Source organism: Aspergillus piperis (genome assembly GCF_003184755.1).
Source record: "Aspergillus piperis CBS 112811 unplaced genomic scaffold BO85scaffold_9, whole genome shotgun sequence".
Classification (NCBI taxonomy): domain Eukaryota; kingdom Fungi; phylum Ascomycota; class Eurotiomycetes; order Eurotiales; family Aspergillaceae; genus Aspergillus; species Aspergillus piperis.
The window spans coordinates 956,630-984,176 of NW_020291599.1; the positions used below are offsets into that span (position 1 = coordinate 956,630).

At 51.6% G+C, this 27,547-nt stretch overlaps 13 protein-coding genes across 13 annotated transcripts; 8 read left to right on the plus strand and 5 right to left on the minus strand.

Annotated features, from left to right (window-relative positions):
• Positions 1–1,356: 1,356 nt before the first annotated feature.
• Positions 1,357–3,239, minus strand: aclA (putative ATP citrate lyase subunit (Acl)). Its single transcript, XM_025657042.1, has 2 exons — positions 2,587–3,239; positions 1,357–2,507 (listed from the first exon to the last, which is right to left on the minus strand). Exons 1-2 carry the CDS (start codon positions 3,025–3,027, stop codon positions 1,491–1,493), a joined length of 1,458 nt encoding a protein of 485 aa, XP_025515597.1. The 5' UTR covers positions 3,028–3,239; the 3' UTR covers positions 1,357–1,490.
• A 2,638-nt stretch (positions 3,240–5,877) lies between these two features.
• Positions 5,878–8,066, plus strand: BO85DRAFT_372048 (putative ATP citrate lyase, subunit 1; the record flags this gene model as incomplete). Its single annotated transcript, XM_025656018.1, has 5 exons — positions 5,878–6,017; positions 6,074–6,190; positions 6,243–6,432; positions 6,486–7,581; positions 7,639–8,066. The coding sequence occupies 5 exons, from the start codon at positions 5,878–5,880 to the stop codon at positions 8,064–8,066; spliced, it is 1,971 nt and encodes a 656-aa protein (XP_025515598.1).
• Positions 8,067–8,407: 341 nt separating this feature from the next.
• On the plus strand, positions 8,408–9,468 carry BO85DRAFT_478112 (Rpp14/Pop5 family protein; the record flags this gene model as incomplete). The annotated part of the gene is made up of 2 exons (XM_025662876.1): positions 8,408–8,976; positions 9,080–9,468. The coding sequence occupies exons 1-2, from the start codon at positions 8,697–8,699 to the stop codon at positions 9,466–9,468; spliced, it is 669 nt and encodes a 222-aa protein (XP_025515599.1). The 5' UTR covers positions 8,408–8,696.
• Positions 9,337–10,871, minus strand: BO85DRAFT_520388 (GTPase GPN2). The gene is made up of 3 exons (XM_025665133.1): positions 10,553–10,871; positions 10,392–10,492; positions 9,337–10,324 (listed from the first exon to the last, which is right to left on the minus strand). Exons 1-3 carry the CDS (start codon positions 10,839–10,841, stop codon positions 9,653–9,655), a joined length of 1,062 nt encoding a protein of 353 aa, XP_025515600.1. The 5' UTR covers positions 10,842–10,871; the 3' UTR covers positions 9,337–9,652.
• Positions 10,872–11,007: 136 nt separating this feature from the next.
• BO85DRAFT_308185 (WD40 repeat domain-containing protein) lies at positions 11,008–12,505 on the plus strand. The gene is made up of 3 exons (XM_025655403.1): positions 11,008–11,048; positions 11,100–11,355; positions 11,423–12,505. The coding sequence occupies exons 1-3, from the start codon at positions 11,039–11,041 to the stop codon at positions 12,219–12,221; spliced, it is 1,065 nt and encodes a 354-aa protein (XP_025515601.1). The 5' UTR covers positions 11,008–11,038; the 3' UTR covers positions 12,222–12,505.
• On the minus strand, positions 12,166–13,631 carry BO85DRAFT_478115 (ribose-5-phosphate isomerase RKI1). Its single transcript, XM_025662877.1, has 2 exons — positions 12,967–13,631; positions 12,166–12,901 (listed from the first exon to the last, which is right to left on the minus strand). Exons 1-2 carry the CDS (start codon positions 13,343–13,345, stop codon positions 12,459–12,461), a joined length of 822 nt encoding a protein of 273 aa, XP_025515602.1. The 5' UTR covers positions 13,346–13,631; the 3' UTR covers positions 12,166–12,458.
• Positions 13,632–13,954: 323 nt separating this feature from the next.
• Positions 13,955–15,968, plus strand: BO85DRAFT_469032 (NEDD8-activating enzyme E1 regulatory subunit). Its single transcript, XM_025662308.1, has 2 exons — positions 13,955–14,489; positions 14,551–15,968. The coding sequence occupies exons 1-2, from the start codon at positions 14,115–14,117 to the stop codon at positions 15,850–15,852; spliced, it is 1,677 nt and encodes a 558-aa protein (XP_025515603.1). The 5' UTR covers positions 13,955–14,114; the 3' UTR covers positions 15,853–15,968.
• Positions 15,969–16,139: 171 nt separating this feature from the next.
• Positions 16,140–18,263, plus strand: BO85DRAFT_421565 (MFS transporter). The gene is made up of 5 exons (XM_025657932.1): positions 16,140–16,466; positions 16,545–16,565; positions 16,638–16,695; positions 16,757–16,816; positions 16,880–18,263. Exons 1-5 carry the CDS (start codon positions 16,347–16,349, stop codon positions 18,124–18,126), a joined length of 1,506 nt encoding a protein of 501 aa, XP_025515604.1. The 5' UTR covers positions 16,140–16,346; the 3' UTR covers positions 18,127–18,263.
• Positions 18,264–18,799: 536 nt separating this feature from the next.
• Positions 18,800–20,595, plus strand: BO85DRAFT_520393 (putative carboxylesterase; the record flags this gene model as incomplete). The annotated part of the gene is made up of 6 exons (XM_025665134.1): positions 18,800–18,984; positions 19,053–19,222; positions 19,284–19,331; positions 19,385–19,566; positions 19,623–19,964; positions 20,017–20,595. 6 exons carry the CDS (start codon positions 18,800–18,802, stop codon positions 20,593–20,595), a joined length of 1,506 nt encoding a protein of 501 aa, XP_025515605.1.
• Positions 20,596–20,966: 371 nt separating this feature from the next.
• Positions 20,967–23,391, plus strand: BO85DRAFT_421570 (putative homogentisate 1,2-dioxygenase). The gene is made up of 7 exons (XM_025657933.1): positions 20,967–21,397; positions 21,457–21,479; positions 21,541–21,715; positions 21,769–22,371; positions 22,431–22,593; positions 22,658–22,780; positions 22,840–23,391. The coding sequence occupies exons 1-7, from the start codon at positions 21,278–21,280 to the stop codon at positions 23,097–23,099; spliced, it is 1,467 nt and encodes a 488-aa protein (XP_025515606.1). The 5' UTR covers positions 20,967–21,277; the 3' UTR covers positions 23,100–23,391.
• Positions 23,392–23,670: 279 nt separating this feature from the next.
• On the minus strand, positions 23,671–25,530 carry BO85DRAFT_449652 (serine/threonine-protein phosphatase). Its single transcript, XM_025660201.1, has 6 exons — positions 25,069–25,530; positions 24,948–24,989; positions 24,725–24,830; positions 24,129–24,662; positions 23,985–24,057; positions 23,671–23,927 (listed from the first exon to the last, which is right to left on the minus strand). The coding sequence occupies exons 1-6, from the start codon at positions 25,216–25,218 to the stop codon at positions 23,855–23,857; spliced, it is 978 nt and encodes a 325-aa protein (XP_025515607.1). The 5' UTR covers positions 25,219–25,530; the 3' UTR covers positions 23,671–23,854.
• Positions 25,531–25,543: 13 nt separating this feature from the next.
• BO85DRAFT_308260 (uncharacterized protein) lies at positions 25,544–26,023 on the plus strand. Its single transcript, XM_025655404.1, has one exon. The coding sequence runs from the start codon at positions 25,631–25,633 to the stop codon at positions 25,985–25,987; it is 357 nt and encodes a 118-aa protein (XP_025515608.1). The 5' UTR covers positions 25,544–25,630; the 3' UTR covers positions 25,988–26,023.
• On the minus strand, positions 25,880–27,284 carry BO85DRAFT_469037 (proteasome inhibitor PI31 family protein). Its single transcript, XM_025662309.1, has 2 exons — positions 27,018–27,284; positions 25,880–26,952 (listed from the first exon to the last, which is right to left on the minus strand). Exons 1-2 carry the CDS (start codon positions 27,202–27,204, stop codon positions 26,060–26,062), a joined length of 1,080 nt encoding a protein of 359 aa, XP_025515609.1. The 5' UTR covers positions 27,205–27,284; the 3' UTR covers positions 25,880–26,059.
• Positions 27,285–27,547: the final 263 nt, after the last annotated feature.

Sequence of the window (27,547 nt, forward strand, 5' to 3'; positions counted from 1 at the left end):
AGTAGACGCGAAGCATCGCGCTGCACTTCCAACGGTCATGAACATGGATCAACTTGTTCTATTAGCATTAGAACTAAGTATAGCACGCCTCTAAACAACATCCTCAGTCCTACATCACGAACAAGGGTTAGGTATATATACCACCATCAGTTAGCTACTACCTCGGTAACAGAGTAAGAGTATGTAGTAAACAACCACTCAAAACAGCACACAGAAACCTACGTAGTACTCCGTAACAGAACACAAAAGAAAAGAATTGAAACTGATAAGATACAAGCTAATTAACCCAACAACCAGCTCCATACAAATTAATAATTAAAACCCATCCTCGGTCCCTCAAGGCCCTCAAAGCCCCCAAAGGAAGTTAAGTAAAAATTCCCCATCCACGCAAAGGCAAGGCCCGTCCCGTTCTAATCGATGCCATCTCATAGGCTGTAATCTTATCCGTCCACCACTCACCACCTACCTATCCATCCATCATAACTTAGTAAGTACTACTAAATAGGTATCCGTTCCATCCATCCGCGTCCCGTCTCGGACGTACGGAAGCCACACACAACCACCCCCCCCCCTCTCCCCTGGCTAAGGAAAATCCTTTTCCAATTAAAGTGTTAGCCACGCGAGAGAAAATCAAGCTCATCTTATCTTATTCTTTTTTTCTTTTCTTACCCTTGCAGCCCTGTGGATCTGGGGTTTTAGGCTTTCCGAAGTGAGAGAGATTAGGTGTGGCACCGGTTTTGTAGTTTATTTGGACTTCCCCTTCCTTTTGTTACGGAGGATTACTTGTTTGTATGTATGTATGTTATGTATTGTGTATTTATCATACTTACATACTTACATACTAACTTACTTTAACATATGTAGTTGTAGACTTGGTTCCTTGGTTGGGACCTGCGTGTGCATGAGGTGGATGTGGTGCTGTCCTGTCTGTGTGTATGCGTGTGTGCCTTATTTGCTGTGCTGGTTGGTTTTAGGGTAGCTTTGTTATTGGTGTTGGTGTGCGGTTGTGATGTGTCATATTGTATATATGCAGTCCACGTGTGAGGTAGGTGGGTAAGGGTGGTAGGGTAATTTAATTCCCATATCCTATGTGCCTATACTGTGGATAATAGAGGGAGGGGTTGTGCGTTCTGGGGTTGAAGAATACCGACGCATGATAATTACGAGCTATCAAGGCCTTATTACATGCATACGATCATATGTTAATTGTGGGATACATGGCTCCAATGACAGTCATAGATCATATCGTTCTATTAACGACTATCTTAAGTCTAAACAACATCAACTCCAGAACGAGTATCCCCTCTTCCACTTGCCCTGCAGTGTAAAGCTGGGCAAACCGTTTGTACCGTCAATAAAAAAAAGAAACAAGTTAACAAGATAGCGTAAACAACCATATCATGCCATGCATTGAGAAGAAATGAAAAGGATTCTCATAGGAAATTAAATTAATTAGAATTCAGTGAAACGTGCCCTGTATTTTCTTTTTTTTACGCGGAACCGAACTCCTTGATGTCGGTCTTCTTGCCGAGGAGAGCAAGGGGCACAATACCACTGACGTGCATCTCAGGGCCGTAGACGTGCATGTTGAGGCCAAGCTCCTCACCAACAGCCTTGATGTTCTTGAGACCCTCCTGGTAGTTGGGACCAGCACGACGAACCCAGATCTGGACCTTGTGCTCGTTCAGGACGGGGGCAACCTCACGCAGAGCGCGGATGACACCCTTGAAGGTGGAGGCAACGTTGGTGAAGTTGGCAATACCACCACCGATGAAGAGGACCTTGCCGTCGGGGTGGATGGGAGAGCGCAGCATCAGGTCGAGGATGGTACGGGCGTAGTTGAAGGTCTGGGTCTCGGTGGGAGCACCGGAGTACTCACCGTAGTTGGCGAGCTCGCTGACGAAGCCAGCAGAGGCAATGGCATCAGCGTACACGACGGAGGCACCACCACCAGCAACGAGGGTCCAGACACGGCCGTTGGCGTTGAGGACGGTAAGCTTGAGGGAAGCACCGGTCTTAGCATCCATCTCGGAGATGAACTTCTCCTCCTTGCTCAGCTCACGACCGAAAGGAGCGGGGAACTCCATCGGGGGACCAGCGTCAATGTTGACCTTGTCGCTGGAGGGAAGGGTGGGCAGACCCAGGTTGGCGGGGCTACGAGCAATGGCCCACTTGGTACCGCACTCGAACTCAGCAGTCTGGTCGAGCTTGGCAGCCAGATCGAGGAAGTGAACATCAGCCGAGGTGGCATCAGCGTTGGGGATGACAACCAGAGGGTTGATCTCGAGGTAGGTGAACTGGCAGTCAACGTAGACGGCGTAGAGGCGGGAGATGAAGTCAACGAGGACGTTGTGGACACCCTTGGGCACCTTGCTCAGGAGAGCAGCAGCGATCTCCTCGTTGGAGGGGTACTTCTCCAGGTTGACGGGGATGAGAAGCTTCTCAGCCTTGGCGTCGACATCACCAACATCGACACCACCCTCGTGGGTGAAAAGGATCCAGTCACCCTAACATGGTGCATTAGCATTGCTACCCCGCAGCGACGGAGGGCGCCGATCAAACGGCGGAGAATAAAAACAAACTTACCTCACGCACGGAGTGGATGTTGATGTAGTACTCAGTCTCCTGGGGGTGAGGAACGAAAGGCTCAACGAGGAACTGACGGAGAACGCCGGTGACCGTCTCAACCTGAACGTCCTTGGCAGCACGGGCCTCAATCCATTCCCTGGCCTCGGCCCAGGTCTTGTTCAGGGCCAGAAGGCCACTCTTTCCACGTCTCTTGATCAATTGGTCGGGCTTGGCCACGAACTTGGAACCGGGGGTCAACAGCCAGGGGTAGCGGACCTCAGCCTGGTCGAGGACATCCTTGACGGCAACATCTTCGGGGAAGTAAAGGGAGGCGAGCTTAGGAGGAGGGTTGTGCGTGGAGGACGGAGGGAGGGGAGTAGGCTTGATGACGGGAGCACGAGTGAGGTGGTAGTTGAGGATGGCCTTGCCATCAGCTTCGAGGATCGACTTGGCGGACATGATGATTGTATAGGTGAAAGAGGAGAGGTATAATTATACTAGACAGACATGTAAGAAGCTGCAGAGCAATGGTTTTGGGAAGAGGTGGGAAGTGAATCCCGGAATGGCTGAGAGGTATACCTAGAGGAAGATGTATGTAGAGGGAGATAGAGAGAAAGAGGGAGAAGGAGAAAGGAATTGGAGTGTTTGAATTTTTGGAAGGTCTGGAAGAAATCACCAACCAAAAGGAGGGAGCAAGAATAAAATGGAGAGTGGGAAGTAAAGAGTAAGAGGGGGAGGATGGGAGGAGGGGAGGACGAAGAGGAAAAGAAGAAACAAAGCGGGAAGGAAAAAAAAGAACCTAAACGGAGTATTGCAAGAGAAGCGCGCCGATTAGTCGGTGATGATAAGTGACGGCCGGCGAAAGGAGGGTACTAGGAAGGAAAGGAGGGAGGGGGGGAGGGGGGAGTGGGAGGAGAAGTTTCGACGAAGCAAATTTTTTGGGGTCCGAAGATGGAGTGAGGATTGGGGATGGAATGATCAACTGAAGCCACAGTAAAAACCAAAAACCACCCAAAACCGCCTTGATACAGAGGATACAGAGTACGATCAGGGCCGAGCTCGGGCAATACAAGGGGCTTAGCGGGTTGCGATGCTGCAGCCAGCGGACTTTGTTGAGATTCGGTGGAGCCGCCGTAAGAAAAAGCGGGTCGGCCCAAGACCCATCCTGTCAGCCGGGATTGGCGGCGTTGGGGATCCTCGGAAGCCATTCTCGTGAGTATTTGACTCGCAGTATCTGCCCTACGCTGTAGCCTCAATACTGAAGCCCCCCCTACAATCACCAGAATGGCTTGTTCGACTCTTGCGTCTTTTTTTGTTGGGTACTTTGCTTGACGCTCTTCGTTTTGTTGACGACACCACCATCACCATCACCCCCCTGTCCCGAATGGCTGAATGGCTCGTAACCAGGATTTTCTTACAACCTCCAATAATGCAATGATAGTGGCAGATGTGTTAGCTGGACAACCTAAACATGCCTGATCACATTCGAACTAGATAACGTGTCCTGCTCGATGATGTAATGGGGTTTGTGGTTTTCTTACTTCCCCGGCTCACATTTCCCCATACTTTCTTTTACTTTACGGGAATAAACCACGATTCTTCCCACCAAATAACTAGTAATTTGTTCTGGATAGTTCTGAATTCAGGTACCCCTGCTTGCTATCTACGACTGTAGTAGTGGTAGTGGTAGTAGTAGTATAACTGTCATGTATGTATTAGAGGGGATGGTAACATGGCAGCACTACTCTATCTAATATCTACATACAATATGCTGGAAGCCTAAACCTAAGGTACATACCACAGATAGATGGGAAGGGCGATATACCTACTTGGGTAGGTGCCCGTATGATTCCAGAAGCATACTTTTCATACTTTCCAAGTAATTATCCGTAGTATACCGCCGTTTGATCTTTCGGTGAGCAAGCCAGCGAAATGGAAAGAAAACCTCCTATGAATTTACGGGGCCTCGTGCATACGCATCGGCCCAGTCCCTGGCCGCAATTGGGACCTCCAGTTTGCTGATCCAGCAGACGGATGTAGGATCCACCCGCTTTAGCCCCAACCAGACCACCAGAACCACCTCCCGGTTCGATGTGTACGCAGTATCAATCAGAATGCCCTTGCCCCCGTAATACGGAGAACCGTGGTCTCGGTGTCGCTCAGACGGTCTATTTCGGTTTTTAAACATATACTAAACTGATTCAAGACATTTCTGCATGCTCCGATTCTTGCCTACAACCTCCTTTTTGGCAGTCCAACGGAGTCCTCCGATGAGTTAGCCGAACAGGTGACAGTAGTCACCAGTAGATAGTAGGTACAGTAGTATAGTGATCGGTCAATCAATCCCCCCCACGGAGTTTGTTGGGCGTTGGAATCTTTCACTAATTGCTTGATTCACCCGGCTTGTGAGCATAGTACTACTATACTCCGGACTCCGGACTCCGTAAGGATCAATCAATCTTTCACTCTCCATCTCCCAATCTCAAAACTATAGACGAGAATCGGCTTCTGACTGCGCAATGTCATTTCGGGTTGCTCGCCACTAGTCCGGTCGAGTGAAACGCCCCTCTCCATAGCTGCTACTATTCTAGCGAAGTTGACCCATTTGTGATCCATCCATCCTTGTCGAGATTTCCCCAACTGGGTTGTTTCGGACCAAGAGTTGCCTGCGCCAGGATCATTGATACTGTATGGTACGATCGATACGAACCCCATTCATACGCCCATACCAACTCGGTACTATGTACCTGCTCTTTCCTCACTTGGCCCCATAATTTTTCTACCCCCCCATCAAGCTTCCCGATATCGTCCCCTCCTTTAGCTACTTTTTTTTTTGTCCGTTCCATTTTCTTTTTATCTTACATCTTGTTTTTCTCTCATCTCCCGTCTTTTTCCCATCAGTCCACTTCCTTTCTCCTCCTCCTCCCTCCCTCCAATTTCTCATTTCTCCATCTGGTTGCCTCGCTCTTCCAGCTTCCTACTCTTTCTTCTCTTCTCCCTCCTTCTCCCTCTACCATCCCTAAACCACACTTCCTCCTTTGTGTTCAGGTCGCAGTCTCACGAAGCGGCTTGTCACTACTTCATTTATCTATATCTCCCATACCTACCTAATAATATCCTCCTTTAATCCTTTCTCCTATTCCCAACTCTGTTGACAGGTATGTGGGTTTTGTTCAATATATTATTATTACCATGGCGGATGCATTTCCCCTCCCACGGATTCTTCCCACTCAGCACCCGCTTTAATGAAAACCTTCTTGATCTCTTGACACTGACGTCTTGCTCGATCTCACAGAGTATTCAGCCAACATGCCTACCTCTGCTCCCCTCGTCAACACCGCCAATGGCGCCTCCGCCAACGACAACATCACCCGCTTCGACCCCCCCAGCCGTGTGCGCTCTCCCCTCAGCAACGCCCTCTTCCACAACAAGACGAGATGTTTCGTATAGTAAGTCGTGGTCTATAGTCGTGCTCAATGGCTCTGGCTGACAACCCCTGCCACAGTGGTATGCAGCCCCGTGCTGTCCAGGGTATGCTTGACTTCGACTTCATCTGCAAGCGTTCCACTCCCTCCGTCGCCGGTATCATCTACACCTTCGGTGGCCAGTTCGTGAGCAAGATGTATGGCAAACCAGGTTCCATCTCCTGAATTGAGATACTGATGCAATTACAGGTACTGGGGTACCAGCGAGACTCTTCTCCCCGTCTACCAGGATGTCTCCAAGGCCATGGCCAAGCACCCTGACGTTGACACCGTTGTCAACTTCGCCTCTTCCCGTTCCGTCTACAGCTCCACTATGGAGCTCATGGAGTGCCCCCAGATCCGCTCCATTGCCATCATTGCCGAGGGTGTCCCCGAGAGAGTAAGTTCTGCATCCAACAGACGCCATGCTGTTCTCCGCTAACAGCAGAACAGCGCGCTCGTGAGATCATGGTCAAGGCCAAGGAGAAGGGCATCACCATCATCGGACCTGCTACCGTCGGTGGTATCAAGCCCGGTGCCTTCAAGATCGGTAACACTGGTGGTATGATGGACAACATCGTTGCCTCCAAGCTCTACCGCAAGGGTTCCGTCGGTTACGTCTCCAAGTCCGGTGGTATGTCCAACGAACTCAACAACATCATCTCTCAGACCACCGACGGTGTCTATGAGGGTGTTGCCATTGGTGGTGACCGCTACCCCGGTACCACTTTCATCGACCACCTGCTCCGCTACCAGGCTGAGCCTGAGTGCAAGATCCTGGTTCTGCTGGGTGAGGTCGGTGGTGTTGAGGAGTACCGCGTCATCGAGGCCGTCAAGAACGGCACTATCACCAAGCCCATCGTCGCCTGGGCCATCGGTACCTGCGCTAGCATGTTCAAGACTGAGGTTCAGTTCGGTCACGCTGGTGCCTCTGCCAACTCCGACCTCGAGACTGCTGTTGCCAAGAACAAGGCCATGCGTGAGGCCGGTATCTTCGTCCCCGAGACCTTCGAGGACCTTCCCCAGACCCTCAAGGAGGTCTACGATGACCAGGTCAAGAAGGGTATCGTCCAGCCCCAGCCTGAGCCTGTCGTCCCTAAGATCCCCATCGACTACTCCTGGGCTCAGGAGCTGGGTCTCGTCCGTAAGCCCGCTGCTTTCATCTCCACCATCTCCGACGACCGTGGCCAGGAGCTCCTCTACGCCGGTATGCCCATCTCTGATGTCTTCCGTGAGGACATTGGCATTGGTGGTGTTATGTCTCTTCTGTGGTTCCGCCGCCGCCTCCCTGCCTACGCCAGCAAGTTCCTTGAGATGGTTCTCATGCTTACTGCTGACCACGGTCCTGCCGTGTCTGGTGCCATGAACACCATCATCACCACTCGTGCCGGTAAGGACTTGATCAGCGCTCTCGTCTCTGGTCTCCTGACCATCGGTTCTCGCTTCGGTGGTGCCCTGGACGGCGCTGCTGAGGAGTTCACCAAGGCCTTCGACAAGGGCATGAGCCCCCGTGACTTCGTTGACACCATGCGCAAGGAGAACAAGCTGAGTAAGTGAACCTTTTATTGTACCTGTAATGTCGAACAGCCTCGCTAACTATGCACAGTCCCCGGTATTGGTCACCGTGTCAAGTCCCGCAACAACCCCGATCTCCGTGTCGAGCTCGTCAAGGAGTTCGCCAAGAAGCACTTCCCCAGCACCAAGCTGCTCGACTACGCCATTGCCGTCGAGACTGTCACCACCTCCAAGAAGGACAACCTCATCCTCAACGTCGACGGTTGCGTTGCTGTCTGCTTCGTTGACCTGATGCGCAACTGCGGTGCCTTCTCTTCCGAGGAGGTTGAGGACTACATGAAGATGGGTGTCCTCAACGGTCTCTTCGTCCTTGGTCGTTCCATTGGTCTCATTGCCCACTACCTCGACCAGAAGAGACTCCGCACTGGTCTGTACAGACACCCCTGGGATGACATCACCTACCTTCTCCCCGCCCTCCAGAAGGGTGGCTCCGAGGGCCGTGTCGAGGTCAGCGTTTAATTTTTTACTTAATACATTTACATCTCATGGATTAGTCATAAAATCCGTCATTGTTGACGTCGGAGTTGTGATGGCCTGTTTTCTTTTCACCCATGTTTCTGTCTGCATCGGTTTGGTTCGCTTCATATCTCATCTATTTCAACTTACAATCTGTAGTGGCACATGTGGCATGACTCGCTGTTAAAGGTTGATGAATATCACGCAACGATTAAAGAAATGTGCATTCTATTAAAATCCTAGATCAACGTAGATGTATTGCTGTAGTGGACTTTTTTATGCATGATTAACTAGTTGATCTGCGGTTCCCAAGTATGTTTCATCCGAGTAGGCGGTATATCCAGCGCAGGTCCACATGCGGCAGAAAAACGGCCTCTGCCGCGCCGATCTGCTCAATAAAACTACCATCTTCCAGCTTTCAAACATAATCAATCGACGTCAAACTCTCAATTCAGACCACCGACCAATTGCCATTATACCACACGCACATTCTACCAGGAGGTGGCGTGCAACAATCCTCTCTCCAAAAATCATCCCGCAAACCAACTCACACCAAATACCAACTATCAACCTACCACCACTACAACGCAACCACCTCAAACCCTCCACCACATACCACCAAAATACTAAACAATGGTCCGCCTCAAACACCGCTACATCCTCCTCGACATTCTCTATCCTGATCCCTCAACATGGCCTGCAGCCACCTCCCGCACCAAGAGCAACAACAGCAACAGCAACAGCAACCCCAAATCTAAATCCAAATCGCAAGCACAGCTACAAATCCACTCACCCACATCCGACGCCCTAACACCCGGTCTCCTAGCAAAGATGGTGCGAGAGGAAGTCTCCCTCATGTTTGGCGATTACGGTGTTGGTAGATTAGGTGGGGCTGGCGCGGGGGGTATTAGTGGTATGTTTGTTTCCTTCCCCCGCCTTTATCTTTGATTTGCTTTGCGCTTTCTGTTTGCTATGTGTTGTTGTTGTGATGATGAGACTGATGGTTGGGTGTACAGTGAAATATCTCTCCCCCGCTACTTCGACGGCGATTATTCGGTGTCCTCGCGCGTCTTTCCGGCTTGTCTGGACGGCGTTGACTTGCATGTCGCAGGTTCCCGGGTTTACTGAGGGTGGAGCGAAGAGGTCGAGCTTCATGAGGCCTTGTGTGTTTCGGGTTATTAGGGTGTCGGGGACGATGCGCAAGGCTGAGGAGGAGGCCATTCGAAGGGCGAGGAGGGAGATTGTGAGGTTGAGGGAGGCGGAGGAGAGTGGGGTTTTGGAGGGGTTGTTGGGTGGTTTGGTTGATGTGGGTGGGGAGGTGAGTACGCCGGGTACTGGTGGGGAGGGGGATATGGATTTGGGTGTGGATGTGGATGTGGTGATGGAGAGTGAGGATGATGATTGATGATTGATGATGATGGACGGATGTGTATGGGAGTTATGTTTCAGGGTGGGGGTGCTTAGGTTTGGGTGCTGGGAGTTTTGTCTTGATCGTTTTCATTAAAGATACCCTATATTATACAGTGTGCATGTATGTATGTATGTGTGTGTGGATAGAATTTGGTTGCTGGGATAGATTTCATGTCATGTCATGATTTTCGTATAACCTTCACGCCGCCATCTGGTATCGATCCCCTTCCCAGATCGTCGTATTCGTCGTCATCATCGAAGTTCATATTGGGTTTCTTTGCTGATGCCTCTTCGGCTGCCTTTTCATTGGCTTTCGCCTCTTCCTCCAGCTGCTTTAGCTCGTGCTCATCGTAAGTGTCTTTTGCGTCAAGCCACCGCTCTTGCACGTCTCGGATGTCCATCTGTCCCAGGCCTTCTCGGACAGCAACCTGCCAGATGGAGTCGTTGGCACCCTCGGCGGGTCCGAAGACGTAGCCACTGGCACGGTCGATAACGTGCAATAGATTCATCATGCTCTTCTTGTCCTCTACGGCTAGCGTCTCGAAGCTCACTAGTCCGAATTCCTCCACTAGGTCGATGATCGCGTTATTGAGCGGTCCGAACTTTTCGTGTGATAGCCGTGATGATTCGGCTTCGAGGTGTGGTAGAAGGTAGCTGAGGTCTTGCACTTCTGTATAGTAGTCAAGGTTAAATGGCAGCTGGGAATAGTTCGACAGGTTGTCGATCTTGGTGAGGACGTTCAGGTGAGGTAGATCCATTTGGAGCATGGCGCGGAGGGAGAGGAGAAGGGCGGATATGTACATCGAGGGTAGAGTGAGGTTGTAGGAGTCAATGAGATGGATCACGATGAGCTGCGCAACGTCCGTTAGTTAGTATCGCATTGACATGTTAACTCCGGATGGGACCGGGAGGACGTACTCTGTAGCCCATCTTCTGCAATTTGAAAAATATGTTCCGGAGGGAAGAGTGGTGTGTGAACAGTTCAACTTGGCCCGGGCAGTCGAACAAGACGTAGTCCTCTATGGTGTATAAGCATTAGCGTTTGTTCCTGTAACATCTTCACGGCAGAATGCGCATACCTCCGAGATCCTTCAGTCCCTCCTCAAGCCAATCAAAGTTCTCCTCTAATTCCTCCAGCGCATACAGAATACCCCCGTTAGGCCCCAACTGATCCTCACTCATGATCTCCTCTAACGTGACAAGGTCGCGAACGTCCAGCGCGCACGGATAAGATGTTTTGTCATTTGCGGGGTCCAGATTCACAATGGAGCATTTGCGACCAATAGCCCCGAGGAACTGGTGCATGCCATTGCAGTAGGTTGACTTTCCGGCACCCGGGGGCCCTATCACGAGTTGTGCGAACGGCATGATGAAGATCTGCGAACAAGAATGTGTTCGATCTAGAGAATGTCCGACGTCAATGCAATCAATCGATGATGATGGCGGGGAGAATATTCCAGGGCGGTGGTGGACGGCAGAAAATGGTCTGAAGGTGAAGCTTCCATGACGACGGGCCGATCAACAACGATATACAATTGGGCTCGTTGAAGGTTCAAGCAAAGAAAATGGCGTCAAGTAAGTCGCGAACTGTATATGTGGCAACCATCCTCCACTGACAGGTACCAGATCAATTCTCTGTCGCGTCCCCGCCGACGGATGCTATCTCCGCCTTGAAGTTCTCGCCCGACCCCGACTCCACGCGAATCGTCGTTTCTTCATGGGATAAGAACGTGTATCTGTACGACCTGCGCGACGAGAATGGCGCCGTCGGAGAAGGAAAGCTGTTACAGAAGTTCGAGCATCGTGCTCCGGTGTTGGATGTGTGTTTCGGCGCAACCGAGGATGAGATCTACACGGCTGGCTTGGACTGGGACGTCAAGAAGTGAGTGCATGTCACCTCCGATACCAACCGGCGCATCCTCAATCCATTCCCTGCTGACACCAAACAGAATTGATGTAGCATCATCCACCCAGACTGTCCTCAGTAGCCACGAAGCTGGCGTTCGCAGTGTCGTTTTCAGCAAGGAACACAACCTAGTAATATCCGCATCCTGGGACTCCACGTTGCATGTGCACCCGACGAACGATCCCGCCACAGCCCCCGCTATCATTCCCCTCCCCTCGAAGCCCTTCTCCATGTCTCTTACCGCTACGAAGCTCGTCGTCGCAATGGCTTCTCGCGCCCTACACATCTACGATCTCAAAGCATTGGCTATGCTCACCGCTCAGTCGGAGGGTACGGGCCCGAACAAGATTGAAATCGAGCCCTGGCAGCGAAGGGAGAGCAGCTTGAAGTTTATGACTCGCTCAGTGGCGTGCATGCCTGACGATGCAGGATACGCGTCATCCAGTATTGAGGGCCGTGTTGCGGTCGAATGGTTCGACCCGTCCGCCGAGTCGCAGGCCCGCAAATATGCCTTCAAGTGTCACAGACAGACGGCGGATGATGTCGACGTCGTCTACCCTGTCAATGCACTGGCGTTCCACCCGGTCCATGGTACGTTTGCCTCTGGCGGTGGTGATGGAGTGGTCGCGCTTTGGGATGGTATCGCGAAGAGGAGAATCAGACAGTACCAGAAGTACCCGTCGAGTGTGGCTGCCGTGGACTTTAGCGGTAATGGAAAGTACCTCGCGATCGCGATCAGCCCGGGCTTCGAGGATGGGAAAGATGATGTTGTCGAAGGGACGGTTAAGATCTTTGTACGTGAGCTTGGAGAGACGGAAGCGAAGGGGAAGGGCGCCAAATAGGCTTGAGTATATTGTCGCCTTATGAAACTAACTTACTTTGTCTTGATGACCGGCGTGCGGAGACTGGTGTTCTTGTTCTTACTTTTGGTTCATTGATATCACAGTTACGAGGCACCAGGTTATAGAAAGCGTAAAATAGTCCGATTCGTGCTAACAGTCTACATGGTATCATTTGTACTTGTACTTTTTCTTCTAATCTCTTGACGTATCGTATATGGCGTTAGGGAGCAGTCCCATTCAAGCAGCGGCCTTTCTGACAGACACCGAGCCGTCAGGCATACCGAAGTAGGCAGCAATAGGCTTCTGGCCTCCGACACCACCGAGCGCCTGCGCCTGAGGGCCTGTCACGCCAGAGAAGATACCCACGTCGAGAACGCCGGGAATCTGCTTGATGGCTTGAGAGAGGGCGTGGACCTCCCACACGCCGTCCTTGCCACTGCCGTCCTTGCCAGCAGCCACGTCTGCCTGGGTCAGCAGAGTCTTGAAGGGAGCGTCGATAATGTAGAAGGCCTGGTCGGTCTTCAATGGGCCTTGCTTGGCATCGGAGTTCACGCGGATAGCGGGGTCAATGCTGCCGATTTCCTTGAGAGCACCGAGAACGCGACGGGCCGCGATAGGAGCGACTTCGATGGGGATGTACTTCCAGCCGGTGAGCAGGCGGGATTGGAGTTTGCGGGAGTCTATCAACGGGAAGTTAGTGCGTATGTCCCTCCAGACTCTATCGATCGGCGTATAATGTACTCACCAGCCACACAGATGAACTCCTTGGCCTGAAGAGCCACAATCTTCTCCTGGAAGAGACAAGCACCACCACCCTTGATCAGGTTCAGCTCATCGTCGACCTCATCGGCACCATCGAAGGCAACATCCAGAACCGTGCCTTCGGGGAGGGCATCAAAGTCCACCGCGGTCAGACCAGCGCCGACAATCAGCTGCTTGGACTGGAAGCCGGTGGGGACATATTTGGTGGCGGAGGTGTCTATTCCGGACTCCTTGATGGCCTCGACCACATAGACAATGGTCGAACCACTGCCAATGCCGACGTATTTGGCATCCTTGGGGTAGTGGTTCTCGACGGCAGCCTTACCGGCAGCGCGCTTTGCGGCTTCGACGACGCTGGCCATGGTGGAATGACGGCGAAAGGTAGCGTTGGGAAGGGAGAAGAGGGGCACAACGGGAGGAGATGAGCGATCTGGTCGTAAGCAGAGACGAACACGAGAATAGATAGAAGATGAGGGGAAACTGCCGAGCCGGGGTCTGTTGTTTTAAGATTAGTAGGCGGACTATTCCGGGGACAAGAAACCCTCGAATCGAGCCCCTGCAAATTCGGGGAGGAACCGTCAAATGTAGTGGATGCCCGCGGTGGGGGGAGATGCGACAAGCCCAAAGAAAGTTTCCAGCAAAAGGATTGGGCCACTTACAGGGATGACAGACAGCCACGCGGAAGTGCGAATCTCATGGCATAGCAATTGAGATCTTGACGGCTTATATCATCCGCTTACAGAGTAGATCTGTCTGATAAATGCAGCATTCAGCGGTAATTCCGGAGTTGACTGAATGTTGTTCGGCGTCTTTTCCTCCGGCGGGGTTGTGTCGTCATAGCATTTGCAGCCTCAGGCATACAGGCATCAAGGCAACCAGCAGCTCTGGTGGGTCCGTGCATCGCATCGATCATGTGACTGCAGCCAACATATGGATTCCATCGCTCTTACTTGATCGGAATATCAATACCTCAACAAGTCATCGGTCCATTCGGGTGCTTGTGATCGTGTTGCCCCATCTTCTTCCAACCAGGGATTGTCACTGGAACATTTTTCCAGCTTGTTGATCCCCCCCCTCTTTCGATCCAGCTTGTCTTTGTCTATCTCCGTCTCTTCTCCGCTTTAGCCCCTCATGGCAGAGGCCTTCCCGAGTGCTTTGGTTGGACCGTCCTCAAAAGAGAGGAAATATGATCGCCAATTGCGCTTGTGGGCAGCAAGTGGACAGCAAGCTCTAGAAGAGTCCCGCGTGCTTCTCGTCAACTCTGACGAACCCTGGGGCAAGCACAACACGGGTGTATCCGGTGTAGTCGGCGTGGAAACCCTTAAGAACCTTGTACTTCCTGGAGTCGGAGGTTTCACGATTGTGGACCCTGCAGTTGTCACCGAGCCGGACCTCGGGGTCAACTTTTTCTTGGAAGAAGAGAGCTTGGGCAAGTCCCGAGCCGAGGAGACCTGTCGATTGCTACAAGAACTAAACCCGGACGTAGATGGAAGCTTCTATACTAAGGTGACTTCATCCACCCCAACTGCTCGATCCTGTTGCAGAGCTAACGAAGACTGAGCACAAGTCAATCTCAGAACTGCTGAAGGACCCTGAGTTTCTTCCGCAGCACAAGCTGGTCTTGGTGTCTGGACCGGTAAAACGCCCTTCTTTGGAGGCCATTTGCAAGGCTGCTAAAGAGTTTGGCATCCCAGTAATTTACACACGCTCGGTTGGATTCTATTCCACTTTCTCTCTCCAGCTCCCGGCTGCATTCCCTATAGTAGAGACACACCCAGATCCTGAAAGCACACAGGATCTCCGTCTCCTAAACCCGTGGCCTGAGCTGGCAGCGGCCGGTGCTAGCATTCGCAACCTGGACAGCCTGGATGATCACCAGCATGGCCATGTCCCGTACATTTTGCTTCTTCTGCATCACCTAGAGCAGTGGAAAGAAGCGCATGATGGCCAGGTACCATCGAACTACAAAGAGAAATCAGAATTCAGGGAGCTGGTGCGGTCTAGTGCAAGAACAAGCAACCCAGAAGGTGGAGAGGAGAACTATGATGAGGCTGTTGCCGCGGTTTTGAAGACCTTGAACCCATTCAGCTTGCGCAGTTCCCTTCGTGAGATCTTCGAGATGGAGGAATGCAAGCACCCAGCCCCGGACTCGGCCAACTTCTGGATTATCGCGGCGGCCATCCGTGAATACTACCAGAGACACAGTGTACTTCCTTTACCGGGCTCTCTACCCGATATGAAGGCTCAGTCAGCCGACTATGTTTCTCTTCAGAACATCTACAAGTCAAAGGCTCGCAAGGACATAGAAGAAGTTACCCAGATCGTCCGAAGCCTTGAAGCACAGCTTGGACCACGCCCGGCCCCAGCTTCGGACAAGGATATTGAGGTCTTCTGCAAGAATGCGGCTCACATCAAGGTTATCCATGGCCGCGATATTCCGATAGTGGATGGGGAGGCAACTACTTTAGAGGCGATTCGGAACAACATTGATATTCCAGACTCCCTTGTGCCGACCTTCCTTGCCTTCCAGGCCCTGGATGATATAATCACCGACATCCAAGCGGGCAAGATATCAGAGGAGGCCTTGGATGATGAGAAGGTGTGGGACTCTGCAATAGACCGCATCCTTGGTGCGTTTCAACCTGAAGGTGCATCCACTATTGAGGACGGAGACGCAAGGGAGCGAATCCTACAAGCGGCACAGGAGCTACGGAGGACGCAAGGCGGTGAATTACACAACATCTCCTCGCTCACCGGAGGATTAGTCGCGCAGGAGGCGCTGAAAGTAATTACCAGGCAGTATGTGCCCTTGGATAACACTTGCATTTTTGACGGGGTGCGCAGCCGCAGCGAGATGTACAAGCTATGAAGCCGGTGGCGAATATGAAACCTGCAGTAGCCCCCATAAGGCAGCATTATGCCATGAGTCACGAAAATCAATACGCCACTTAACAATTGGTCACCAATATTACTTTTATATTCCCGAACCAGTAGTATTCAACCACTCATCTCCGCAGTAATCTGTAAATATTTCATGCCGTGCCACTGATGAGCCTGTGACCCATCGATAAGACTGGGCTCGGGCCCCGCGGGCGCCGAGCCGATCACATAGCAACAGGATTTGACCCTCATCGGCCACTCCCTCATACACGTATAACTAGACCTCCATTCCTGATACAAATAATAAATCCTATCTAGCTTCCTGATCTTAAGTAATCGTTCTGATCTGCATTTACACTTAAACCTTCTGTCAAAAGCCACACACCCGCCCGAAGCATTGCAGAAAGTTCAGTCGGCCCCGATGTTGCGGAACGACCCAATCCCATCCAAGCCGTACTAGTACATACACTACAGCCTTATAACATGACCTGGAATCTGCGTGGCTTAGTGCCAGGGCAGAGTGATACCAAGCCACCGGTATTCTTGAAGTGGAGGTCATCTAATGCGTTCATTATCTTTGTGGTGGTTTTTGCTGTCTTCACGGTATGCTTTGCTTTGCTTTTTTTTATTTAGTTTGGCTTGGTATCTTGACCCACGTGCTAACTACCGGATGATGGATAGGATGTTTTACTTTATGGACTGGTACGTGGATTGAGTGTACCATTGGATTTGTTATGTCTGGGTTTAGATTACTGATGTTGAAGTCAATCGTAGATTGTTCCCGTGGCTCCTACCGCTTTACATGAGAGGGTTGGGATGTCTGTTGATCAGGGTGAGTTGACCATTTTATGTTCTACCGATGGTGGGTTGATGCTGACTATAACATCGGATAGAACAATCATGGACGTCTATCTTGTTAGCATTGTATGGCGCAGCGCTGTTAGCAGCATCGCGTGAGTATCACCCTTGCAATATCGTTTCAAAGAATGTTCATGCTAATTGACTGTGATATCCAGCCGTTGCGGGCTACATCGCCGACCGCTTTGAGTCTCGATGGTGGCCACTCATAGTCGGATTGCTGGCATTAGGTGCTTCCACGGCTTTACTCTGCGTAGGGACTCACCTTAGTCTCTGGATCATTGGCCGCATCTTCCAGGGCGCATCTGCAGCGGTTGTATGGACGGTCGGAGCCGCGTTGCTGGTCGACACGGTGGGAAAAGATGGCCTTGGGCAGGCAATGGGCTATATCGGCATGGGTATGACCTTTGGAATCATGGGTGGGCCACTTCTTGGTGGTGTTATTTACGCCCGTGGCGGATACTATGCCGTCTTTGCCCTGGCATTTGCTCTCGTCGGTGTGGATATTGTTTTGCGGCTGGTCATGATTGAGAAGAAGCATGCTGTGAAGTGGTTGCAACAGGAGAAGGAACAAGGTCCGGTTATTTCGCCGTCTGAAACCACGGAGAAGTGCTCTGATATCGAAGATGCTACTGATCCTTTGCCCGCTGGTGCATCTGATGATAAGTCAGATGACCCGGTTTCAGTCGGACAGCAGGCTGTCGAAACCTCTGGACACGCGAGCCCCAAAAAGACCAGAAGCGCTGTGCTTACTCTTCTCGCTTCGGAGCGCATGATAGTCACCATCTGGGCGTACTTCATCGTCTCCGTGGTCCTGACTTCATTTGACAGCGTCCTTCCTCTCTTCGTCGAGGACACTTTTGGCTGGGACCAGACAGGCCAGGGGCTGATTTTCGTGCCTTTGTCCGTCCCTCATATTTCCGATCCATTCTTCGGCTGGATCAACGACAAGTTTGTGAATGCACGACGCTACATGGCGGCAGGAGCATTGTTCACCACCATACCCTTCATGGTGCTGCTCCGTCTTGTCACGCACGATTCCATGGGCCAGAAGGTGTTGTTATGCGCATTATTGGTCCTTATCGGCTTTTGTATAGCCTCGTTGATGCCTCCTCTCTTGGTTGAGGCGTCATACATTGTGGCGGAAAAGGAAGCACAGGACCCGGATATCTTCGGTAAGGGTGGTGCCATGGCTTTGTCGTATGGCATCCTCAACTCGGCGTATGCTGCTGGAACCATTGTTGGTCCGTTCTTTGCGGGCTTTATCCGGGAGAATGCGGGCTGGAAGACCATGACGTGGGCTTTGGCCTTGCTGACTGGTGTTTCTGGTGTGCCTATTCTATTGTTCTTGGGAGGGTTTCTGTTCAAGAAGAAGCGAAGTGAAACGGCTCCATCGGAAGAGTGATTGACCATGGAGGAAGGAAAAAGAAAGAAATGGGGTTAAGCGGGTTCAGCATATAATGGTGTACATGATACATAGTAGTAATGTCTGGTAAAGAAGTCTCACCTCAATAGACATAGAATTTACATGACTCTTCATGGAAACAAGCATTTCGAGGACTGTAATGACTGGGGTGAAGGATAGACAATTTCGGGTGCTGTTGTTCTGAGTGGAGTCAAGGAACAACAACAACCCTGTTTCAAGTGAAACGGCAAGAAAACTATTCCCGCCTCCGTGTCTTCGAACCGAGCCCAGCCAGGAACCAAAAAGATCGACCAAAAGTAGGAAAGAAAGACCCAACTTTGTGCAGCGGGTGGATCTCCCCGCAACAGCCCCACCTCATGACGGATGAGCGGCGGCGGCCAGCCCCAAGTTGCCCTCAATCCAGCCAGTCACCCAGCCAGCCAGCCCGGATATCGGCATTTCCTGGTGAATCATGAGCCGGTTCAGAAGGGATGATGCTGAGAAATCACTGACGGAGACGAAGCTGAGCTAGGATGCTTCGTCATAGGAAATTTGGCGAGCCGGTGGCACCATCCCCGCCTGTCTTTCCGGCTGGACTGTCCTGTATATTGTCTTCGGTCATACTTCCTCTTCTTCGCGTGTAGCATACTATGAAAGTATTGGTATTGGCAAAATGGCATCTCCGCTAGTGCAACATCAGGGTCTTCGTGCGACGTTTACGGGTATTGAGAGGGGGTCGGAGGGAGTCACGGTGAATGAGTTTCGGGGTATCAAGTACGCATCTGTCCCCGCGCGGTTTGAGCGGGCTCAGCCGGTGGATGACTTTGGGGACGCTGTGGTTGATGCTTCTCAATATGGGTACTGCTCTGAATCCTTCCATGCTAGACGCGTGAATGAGTGCTGATATTGGATTCAATCTTGGGTAGGCCGAGGTGTCCACAGGTCGATGTTGACGTTCGCCATTTGTTGCGCATTCCGGAGGACTTTCCAATTGGAAAAGAGCCTGAGGACGAGTTTGAATGTCTGAACCTGGATATTACCTGTCCTCCGGTGTCTTCTGCCAAGGGACCTCTTCCTGTGCTTTTGTGGATTTATGGTATATACCAAGGACTTATCGTCGATATCTGTATTGATTAGTGGCTGATTATCTTCCACAGGAGGATCCCAGGTGGTGACTTTTTGCTCAGCTGCATCGAAAATCTGCGGTAAGAAAGGTCAAGAGTCTTCCATCATCAGAAACTGACAACAGAATGAATAGATCCCGCCAAGATCGTCGCGGACTCTATCAAAACCGGCCAGCCTATCATCTTCGTCTCAATCAACTACCGACTCAATATCTTCAGCTTTGGTGACGGCAAGGAGAAGAACCTTGCTGTCAAGGATCAGAAACTGGGTATTGAATGGGTGCGGAACAACATCTCCGCCTTTGGAGGCGATCCAGTATGTACTACGTCACGCGGTGGTCTGTCTACTGAAGCTAATTGGTATCCCTACAGAACAACATCACATTGGCTGGAGAGAGTGCTGGGGCGGTATATACTCATGCTCATCTGGTCACTGGTACACCTGTTAAGAGGGCTGTTCTGGCTTCTGGATCCCTCTATCTCTCTTCTCCCTTGCCAGTTGAGAAGGGCCAAGGTCTCATCAAGGCGCTGGAAGCCAAGGTGCAGGAACTAGGCGAGCCGTCGCTCCGGCTGTCGTCGGTGCCCGCTCTATTGCAGGCATTGAAGGAGTGCAATGTGAACACCATGTGGATACAAGAGGATGAGGACTTTCAAGGATGGGAAGGCAAGTCTGAATTGGTGGACGAACTCATGATTGGCGATACCGAGTATGAGGTGGGTGCCCCTTTATTGCAGCCTTTGAAAGCATTTACTTATCCCCGCGCAGTCGGTCATCTGGAGGAACGGAATCGAGACATTCGATGGCGAGGCAATTACTGCAGCGTTTGAGCAGGACGAGAAATGGGGCACAAAGTTACGCAAGATGTATCAGGTTGTTGCTGATCGACCAACTGCTTGCAAGCTGGGTGCACTGGATCTTGTGAATGATGTCCGTTATACTCTGCCGGTGGAAGTCGTAGCCGAGAAACTGCAGGCAGCAGGGAAACGAGTCTACAAGTATGTGGTTGACCAGGCCAACCCGTGGCAGGCTTCCAGTCGAGCCCATCATGCCGTTGACCTGCTGTTTCTGTTTGATGGCGTCGACCTGTCCTTCAACCCTGCTGCACAAGCTGTCGGTCAGGAGATGCGGACGCGTTGGGTACAGTTTGTCAACGGGGGTAGTCCGTGGTCTACGGAGCGAAGATTTGCCTACGGACCTCTGGGGAGCTGTGGCGAGATTTCTGAAGCGCAGTTTGCGTCTAGAAGACGGGTCGAGCATGTTCAAGCCCTTAGAGAGGCTGGGATGGGTGTCTATATGCCTATTGTATTTGCCTTGACGGCAGGCAAGATTAGCTTGTTGAATTAGACGGCGATCTACTCCATAGTTCTCATGGAGTTACATAGAAGAAATTCAAATACCATGCCTTTAACACATCCTATGCTATTATTACTTTTGTCTGTGTCACCGTAAGCTGTGAGCTATTGATATAAAGGAGACATTGCTTTTTGGAGTGTATACCAAGTAGTATACATCGGCAATTCCAGCGGTGGCTGCTACCCGGGGGTGTCCCCGCAAGCGCAAAGGCGGGCGAACTTCCCCACCGTTACTCAGGCCTGACTCATGTGGGGTCGCTCCACTGGCTGATGCCTGAGGTGCCTGATGTTGCCTGAGTTCCTCATGGCTTCTACTGCTCTCGGCAACACTACCCCCTCGACATCTGCCGAACAGTCCCCCAATTACTTTCCAACTTCCCATATTGTATGCAACCCATCCAATACTCCCAAACTCTGGTCTCATCCATCCATCCTGACTTGCTGTCTTGGAATCAGCTGGCCCGGATATCCGGATGGCCAGCGGTCTGATTAATTGCTTCATAATGGCTTCCCGCTTGGACCGACTCCACCAGCTCAAGTATATGAGCCTGCTGGAACCTGCCCCGGCTCTCCTCCCCATATATCACGATTCATGACTCTATAAACGCACTATCCTCTTCTCAAACTCCCCTTTACCCCTACAATAGCTCCTTTCCTGAGACCTACCACCCATCATGCCCTCCACAAGTGACCTCGCCGACCCCAAAGAATACCAGAAGATCTTCCACTGGGCAGAGACACAGAAGGATGGCACCATTCCCTCCTTCGCTACCAGGCGGAATGATCCGTATGAAGTACGTGTCTTGTGCCAATGCCTATCCTCTGCTTACTGTCGCTAACTCAAGCGTAACAGTACCAAGCCGGATTCGGCAACTCGTATGTCAAAGCGTTCTCCTGCATCTAGCGATTCAACTGGCTGATGTAGTTAATCTACTAGGTTCGCCTCCGAGGCTGTGCCTGGCACCCTTCCACAGGGCCAAAACAGCCCTCGTAACGTCCGCTTTGGCCTGTACGCCGAGCAGATGACGGCCACGGCTTTCATTGCCCCGAGACATTGCAACAAGAAAGCATGGCTGTACCGTGCCCGTCCGGCTGTTGCCCACCAGGGATTCGTATGTTGGCAGGTCTATTATTGACAGTTGCTACATACTAACTTTGACTACAGACTGATCTTCCTGACAACAAGGACACAGAATCCAACTTTCTCCCTTTGAACCCCCGCGTCCATGTCTCCCCTACCCAGCTTGCCTGGCACCCTTTTGACATTCCAACCAATGGCGAAGTAGACTTTGTCTCTGGTCTGAAGACCGTGGCTGGCTCCGGCGAGCCAACCCTCCGAGAAGGCTTGGCCACCCACGTCTACACTGCTAACACCAGCATGACCAAGAAGGCTTTTGTCAACTCGGATGGTGAGATGGCCATCGTCCCTCAACAGGGTGCACTGGACATCCAGACCGAGTTTGGCCCCTTGTTCGTCCAGCCTGGAGAGATTGTCATTATCCAACGCGGCATCCGTTTCCGCGTAGAGCTTCCTGATGGGCCTTCTCGTGGTTACATCCTTGAAATCTGGGGTAGTCAATTTGAACTCCCTGAGCTGGGACCCTTGGGTGCCAACGGTCTCGCCAATGCACGGGACTTCCTCTACCCTACGGCCAAGTATGAGATCTCCAAGGAGCCTTGGGAGATTGTGTACAAGCTGGGCGGAAAGTTCTTCAAGAGCACACAGAACCACAGTCCTTTTGACGTGGTTGCCTGGCATGGCAACTATGTATGCTACTCCCCTGTCCAGCATGTTTCCAACCAAAAGTAGACTAATATATCATACAGGTGCCTTACAAGTACGACATGACCAAGTTCGTCAACGTCGGCTCCATCTCTGTTGATCATATGGACCCCTCCATCTTCTGTGTCCTTACAGCCAAGTCTCGGGATCCCACTGCTCCTTTGGCCGATCTACTCATCTTCTCTCCTCGCTGGGATGTTGCATCGCGTACGTGCCTCCCACAAAGTGAAATCACTTGACTCTCCCACCTCGCTAACAATAACTAAAACAGACACCTACCGCCCTCCATACTACCACCGCAACGCCGCCTCCGAACTGATGGGGCTCATCTACGGTGACTACGGCGGTCGTTCCGACGCCTTCCAGCCCGGAAGTGTCTCCTTCGAATGTGGCAGTAAGCATCACCCCAATCCCAACCCAGAGAGACCATCCATCTAACTCACTGAACAACAGTGGTCCCCCACGGCGTCGCCTACGAAGAATTCAAAGCCGCCACGGAAGTGGACCCGCCAGCGATGCGCATCTCCGAAGCCTCAATGGCATTCATGTTCGAGTCGAGTCGCCCATTCACCATCACCGACTACGCCTGGACAAGCAACAAGCGCCACGAGCACGAGCCTAAGATGTGGGATAACCTCGTCGACAACTTCTCCAAACATGAGAAGGAAGTCGAGGAGTTATTGGCCAAGAAGGCTCAGGGGATGAAGATCTAAATTTTGTATAGCATTTCTATGCTGTGTTTTGTTTTGTTGTTTTTCTCCCTTGAGCCTAGCCTTTGCTTTTCTATGTGTGCGTGTCCTTGTTTATTATGCCTGTGATTTGTCATGATTGTAATACTAGATGTCTTGTCTTGTCTGTACATATTTGAAGACACTAGTCGTATATGCCAACATTACCTTTGTATTGCTGAAGAAGTGTGACGTGTGCATGACGTATAGTATATTCAGGTACCATCAAATTTACAAAGTTCACCACTTCTTTGCATTCGTTGAAAATAGAAAGAAGAGTTGGGAAGCTCATCGAATAGAGCAGAGGACGGGCAACAAAGCAGAACACATTCCAGCAAATGCTCAGGTATGCCTGAAAGCATGACAGATGGGTAGAAATTGATTAACGACTACGGTTGGTCTGTCATATTGGGCTCAAAGCTCACAATGCATGTGTGGTGTATGTCTACCTGAAGCGCATACCGGTTTCAGGCAGCGACACCACCCCACCGGGTGGCAACAGGATACCAAAATGCACATTGTATGTATTATGACGGTATAGAAAAACGAACAAGTCTCGGAACGTCTTTTATTTTCATGAATTGGTATCAACACGGTCAGAAATACGGACATACAATTATTTAGGCCAGACCGCCTTGGTTGTGTCTTTCTGTTGCCAAACGTCCCTGGAGCCCTTTCGAAGGGTCGGAGAACCTCAACTTGCCAGAGGTGAGCCGGTTATGTCTATCACAAAAATCAAATCACAGGAAGTAGTCGGGTGTGCGCCTCGAGACCATGGGTTCTCCTGCGCGCGGGCAGGGATCGAATTGTAAGCTGTAGATTGCGTCAGTAAATACTTTCTCCGATTGAAATGGTGGGGTCACCGCATACAAGGTATATTTCAGATGCTCGTCAATTTCCATAATTGCGGCTTGGTTACCGCAGCGGTAGCAGTAGTTAGGAGCTGGAGAGACATAGTTAGCCATGACCGCCATATCACGCGTGATGTGAGCCAAATTCTGCAGTGCAGCATACCGGAGAAAATCGTGACCACATTTCTATCCTGGGACCAGTTGTAACCCTCCATTACCAGCTGGTGCGCCCGTGCCACCAGAGTCAAGCCATTGTTGTGATTAAATGCCTCCGAAATATCCTGCCCGAATGTGTATCCAGCACCACGGGGAGAGATACCCCAGCCGCATCGGTCGTCGGGGTCACTCCACAGAAGGTCGCACATGGGACCCTCGTGCGGGACCTCCTGAATCCGATCCAGAGAGCGGATGTTGTCGAGGGTGTCGATCGACGGACTCAGACCGCCGTGCAGACAGAAGATCTGGTTCTCGATAAGTGCGGTGAGGGGGAGGTAGTCGAAAAGGTCGGTGAAGTATTTCCACACGTTAGCGTTGCCGTACTTGCGCAGGCACTCATCGTAGAAGCCGTAGACTTGCGTGATCTGGCGCGACTCGTGGTTTCCTCGCAGGATGGTGATACGCTGGGGGTAACGGATTTTGAGGCAGACAAGGAGCGTGACGGTCTCTACAGAGTAGTAACCACGGTCGACGTAGTCACCTAGTGGGCGGGCGGGTGAGCCAAGGGGGACGACTGGCATAAGCGGTAACACGCCAACTCACCCATAAACAGGTAGTTTGTATCCGGATTGGGGCCACCAATGCGGAACAGCTCCATCAGATCATGGAACTGACCGTGTATGTCACCGCACACAGTCACTGGACATTTCTATAGATTGGAAAGAGTCAGTCCCGATCGGTCGCAACGGCCGCGGGGCCACGAGCAGAGCCGGGCAGCGCGGGAAGGCAGGCCACAACAACAACAGCAGAAAAGTCAATCACATACCACGGGCTGCACGTTCGACTCATCCTGCAGAACCTCTCTTGCCTATGTAGAAAAACACGACCACGATTAGGACTATTCATTTTCGAATACACCCAAATTTCCCAGCAGAAGCGGCACACACCCGATCACAAAGCCTCCGGACATCTTCCTCCGCTAGTTGCTTGCAGGTCATCAAGCTTTCGATCCATCCATCGAGGGTGGGTATGGACCCCGGGTCGGTAGTCGGGGAGAGGTGGTGAGGTTCGGGCGACCGCGCCGTATCGATCTCCATGTTATTGTCCATTGAAAGTAACCACCAAGAGCGAGAATAAGGGTGGTGGTGGGGGGAAAGAGAGCGAGTTCAAGATGACTGCAACCGAGGGGGGTTGGTGGAGCGGGACCAACTGGGGAGGGGAGGTCTCGTGAGGGAGGCGTGGATTTCTTAGAGGGGGGGAACCAGGTCGGTCGGACGAGACACGGTGCACCAACGGAAATTGAACGACGGACCAAGAATGGGACAGCAAGCCCTGTCACCCACAGATTGAAGAAAGATAAGAGGGGCAAATAAGGGGGTTTGAAATGTGGAGGGATTGGGGGGGAGGGGAATGACAAGAGAGAATGAGGAAAGGGAGGTGTGAGCTGGGATGGCGGTGGTCGCTGGTGGCTGCTGGTAGTTGGTGGTGGTCAGAGGTACAACTAGCAGTATGTTCTTGCTGCTCGTGCAAAACTCGCCCAAAACCAAAACTGGGCTTCCCAAGTCCGTGCGCCACACCGCCCGCCTTCCCCTTCCAGCTTGTGCATCAGCCACACTTACCCTGTTCTTATTCTTTTTTCGCCCTTTTCTTGCCCCAGAAATTATTCCAGCTTTCTATGGTACCCGCCACAAAAAGCATCGGTGTGGAGGGGAACAGAAGAACAACAACACACTTATTGAATTACTAATTGCACGAGATAAAGCATACCAATTGGTTCATAACAGAATAACACTAATCTCAACATTCATATACATACAAAGATCATATCATCACTCATTCTGTGTCATCACGTCGTGCACTAACTAGTTATGTACGGTGTAGTTTTCAAACAAACTTTGGTCTGCAAAAGTTCCCGCCCCCAAGCCTCAGCCGCCGCGCTTAAATGATGTCACCACCAAATCCCCCGAACCCTCCGCCAAATCCGCGTCCCCCATACGGCCCCTGTCCTCGTCCAAACGGTGCCCCTTGTCCGGGACCTACCGGATCATACCGCGAGCCTGGTGGTGCTTGAGGATCGTACCCTTGTCCACGAGGTCCACCAAACAGAGGATCATCGAACGTGGGGTGCATGCCACCACCGCCGCCACCTCCCAGCCCAGGGCCTATACCTCCTCGCAAAGGATCATTCGGACCTAGTCCCGCTGGGTACAAATCTCGGTCTCCAATGTTCATCGGGTTTCTTCCTCCCATACCTCCCGGGTATCCTCGAGGGGGTCTCTGGATCTCGAACTCATCCTCGAATCCTGGTGGCGGAAAATCCCCAGCTGGGACGGGTCGTCGGGGAGGCACCGCCAGGGGGTCGTCAAATGGGTACGGGCGAGCGGGTTGGGGCATCGGATCGTCTCGTAGAGGATCATGGCGTGGAGGTCTTTCCAGAGTTCTTTCGCGCAACGTCTCCTGTGGCTGGTCGGAATCTTCGTAGCCTTCTTTATACAGTCCAGGCGCCAGCTTCTGAATGACGTTGATCTTGAATAATCCGATCAAGTCCTGAATACGAGAGGGAGATATAAACGCTTCGCGAAGTGCTGCTGGGAGATCCTCGGCGGTAGGGGGCAAGGGAAGCGCGGATTCGGAGACATAGTCTTTCACCGGAAGATCAAAAGATGTCGTTCTGTCATCGCCCAAAGCCAAGGCGAAAATGACAGCATTATTTCCAAGTCGGCTAATCTTGAGCAGATATTGCATCGACGACTGTGAGTGGGCGTAGCGGAAGGCAAAGGCCGTGTTGGCGTTCCATTCTGCGGGGAGTGAGGGGCTATCGGATTGGTTTTCTGCGAGGTTGAAAATCATCAGTAGGGCGTACTTTATCACCTTGCAGTGTTCGCATCGCACGTACCTAGCGTGTGGTCTTCCCCAAGTCCAACTAAGCGAAAGCCGACTGCTGTCATGGACGCATGGCCGACTAGAGCGATCGCCTCGTATGGCGTCTTGAGGCTAGGCGGCGCGGCCCCATCTGCGCGAAGAGCTGTTGCGGCGATCGCCAACACACTGTCTGAGCTCAAGGAACCAGTCCTTTCAGCCATATTGATGGATGGCAAAGATGGTTTCTGAAGGGGGAAAGAGCGAGATGTGAGTGTGAAGATGTGTGTATTTAAGAGAGGACTTGAGGGCGCTTACGACTTCATTGCAGCCTGCGGAGAACCTCGTAATCTATGATTAGTCAGGACCGCGCCTTCCCAGATAGTTAACACCATCTACTATACTACAATCAATTTATCACTTCACATATTAGTTCAATGGTGCTAATACATTCAGAATACAACTACTAAGTCTTGACTTACTGGACGTTTTGCTAAGTCAATGAATGTCATCATAGACTGGGCCAGAGTTGTTTAATGATTTAGTTGTTACTACATATATATTTCA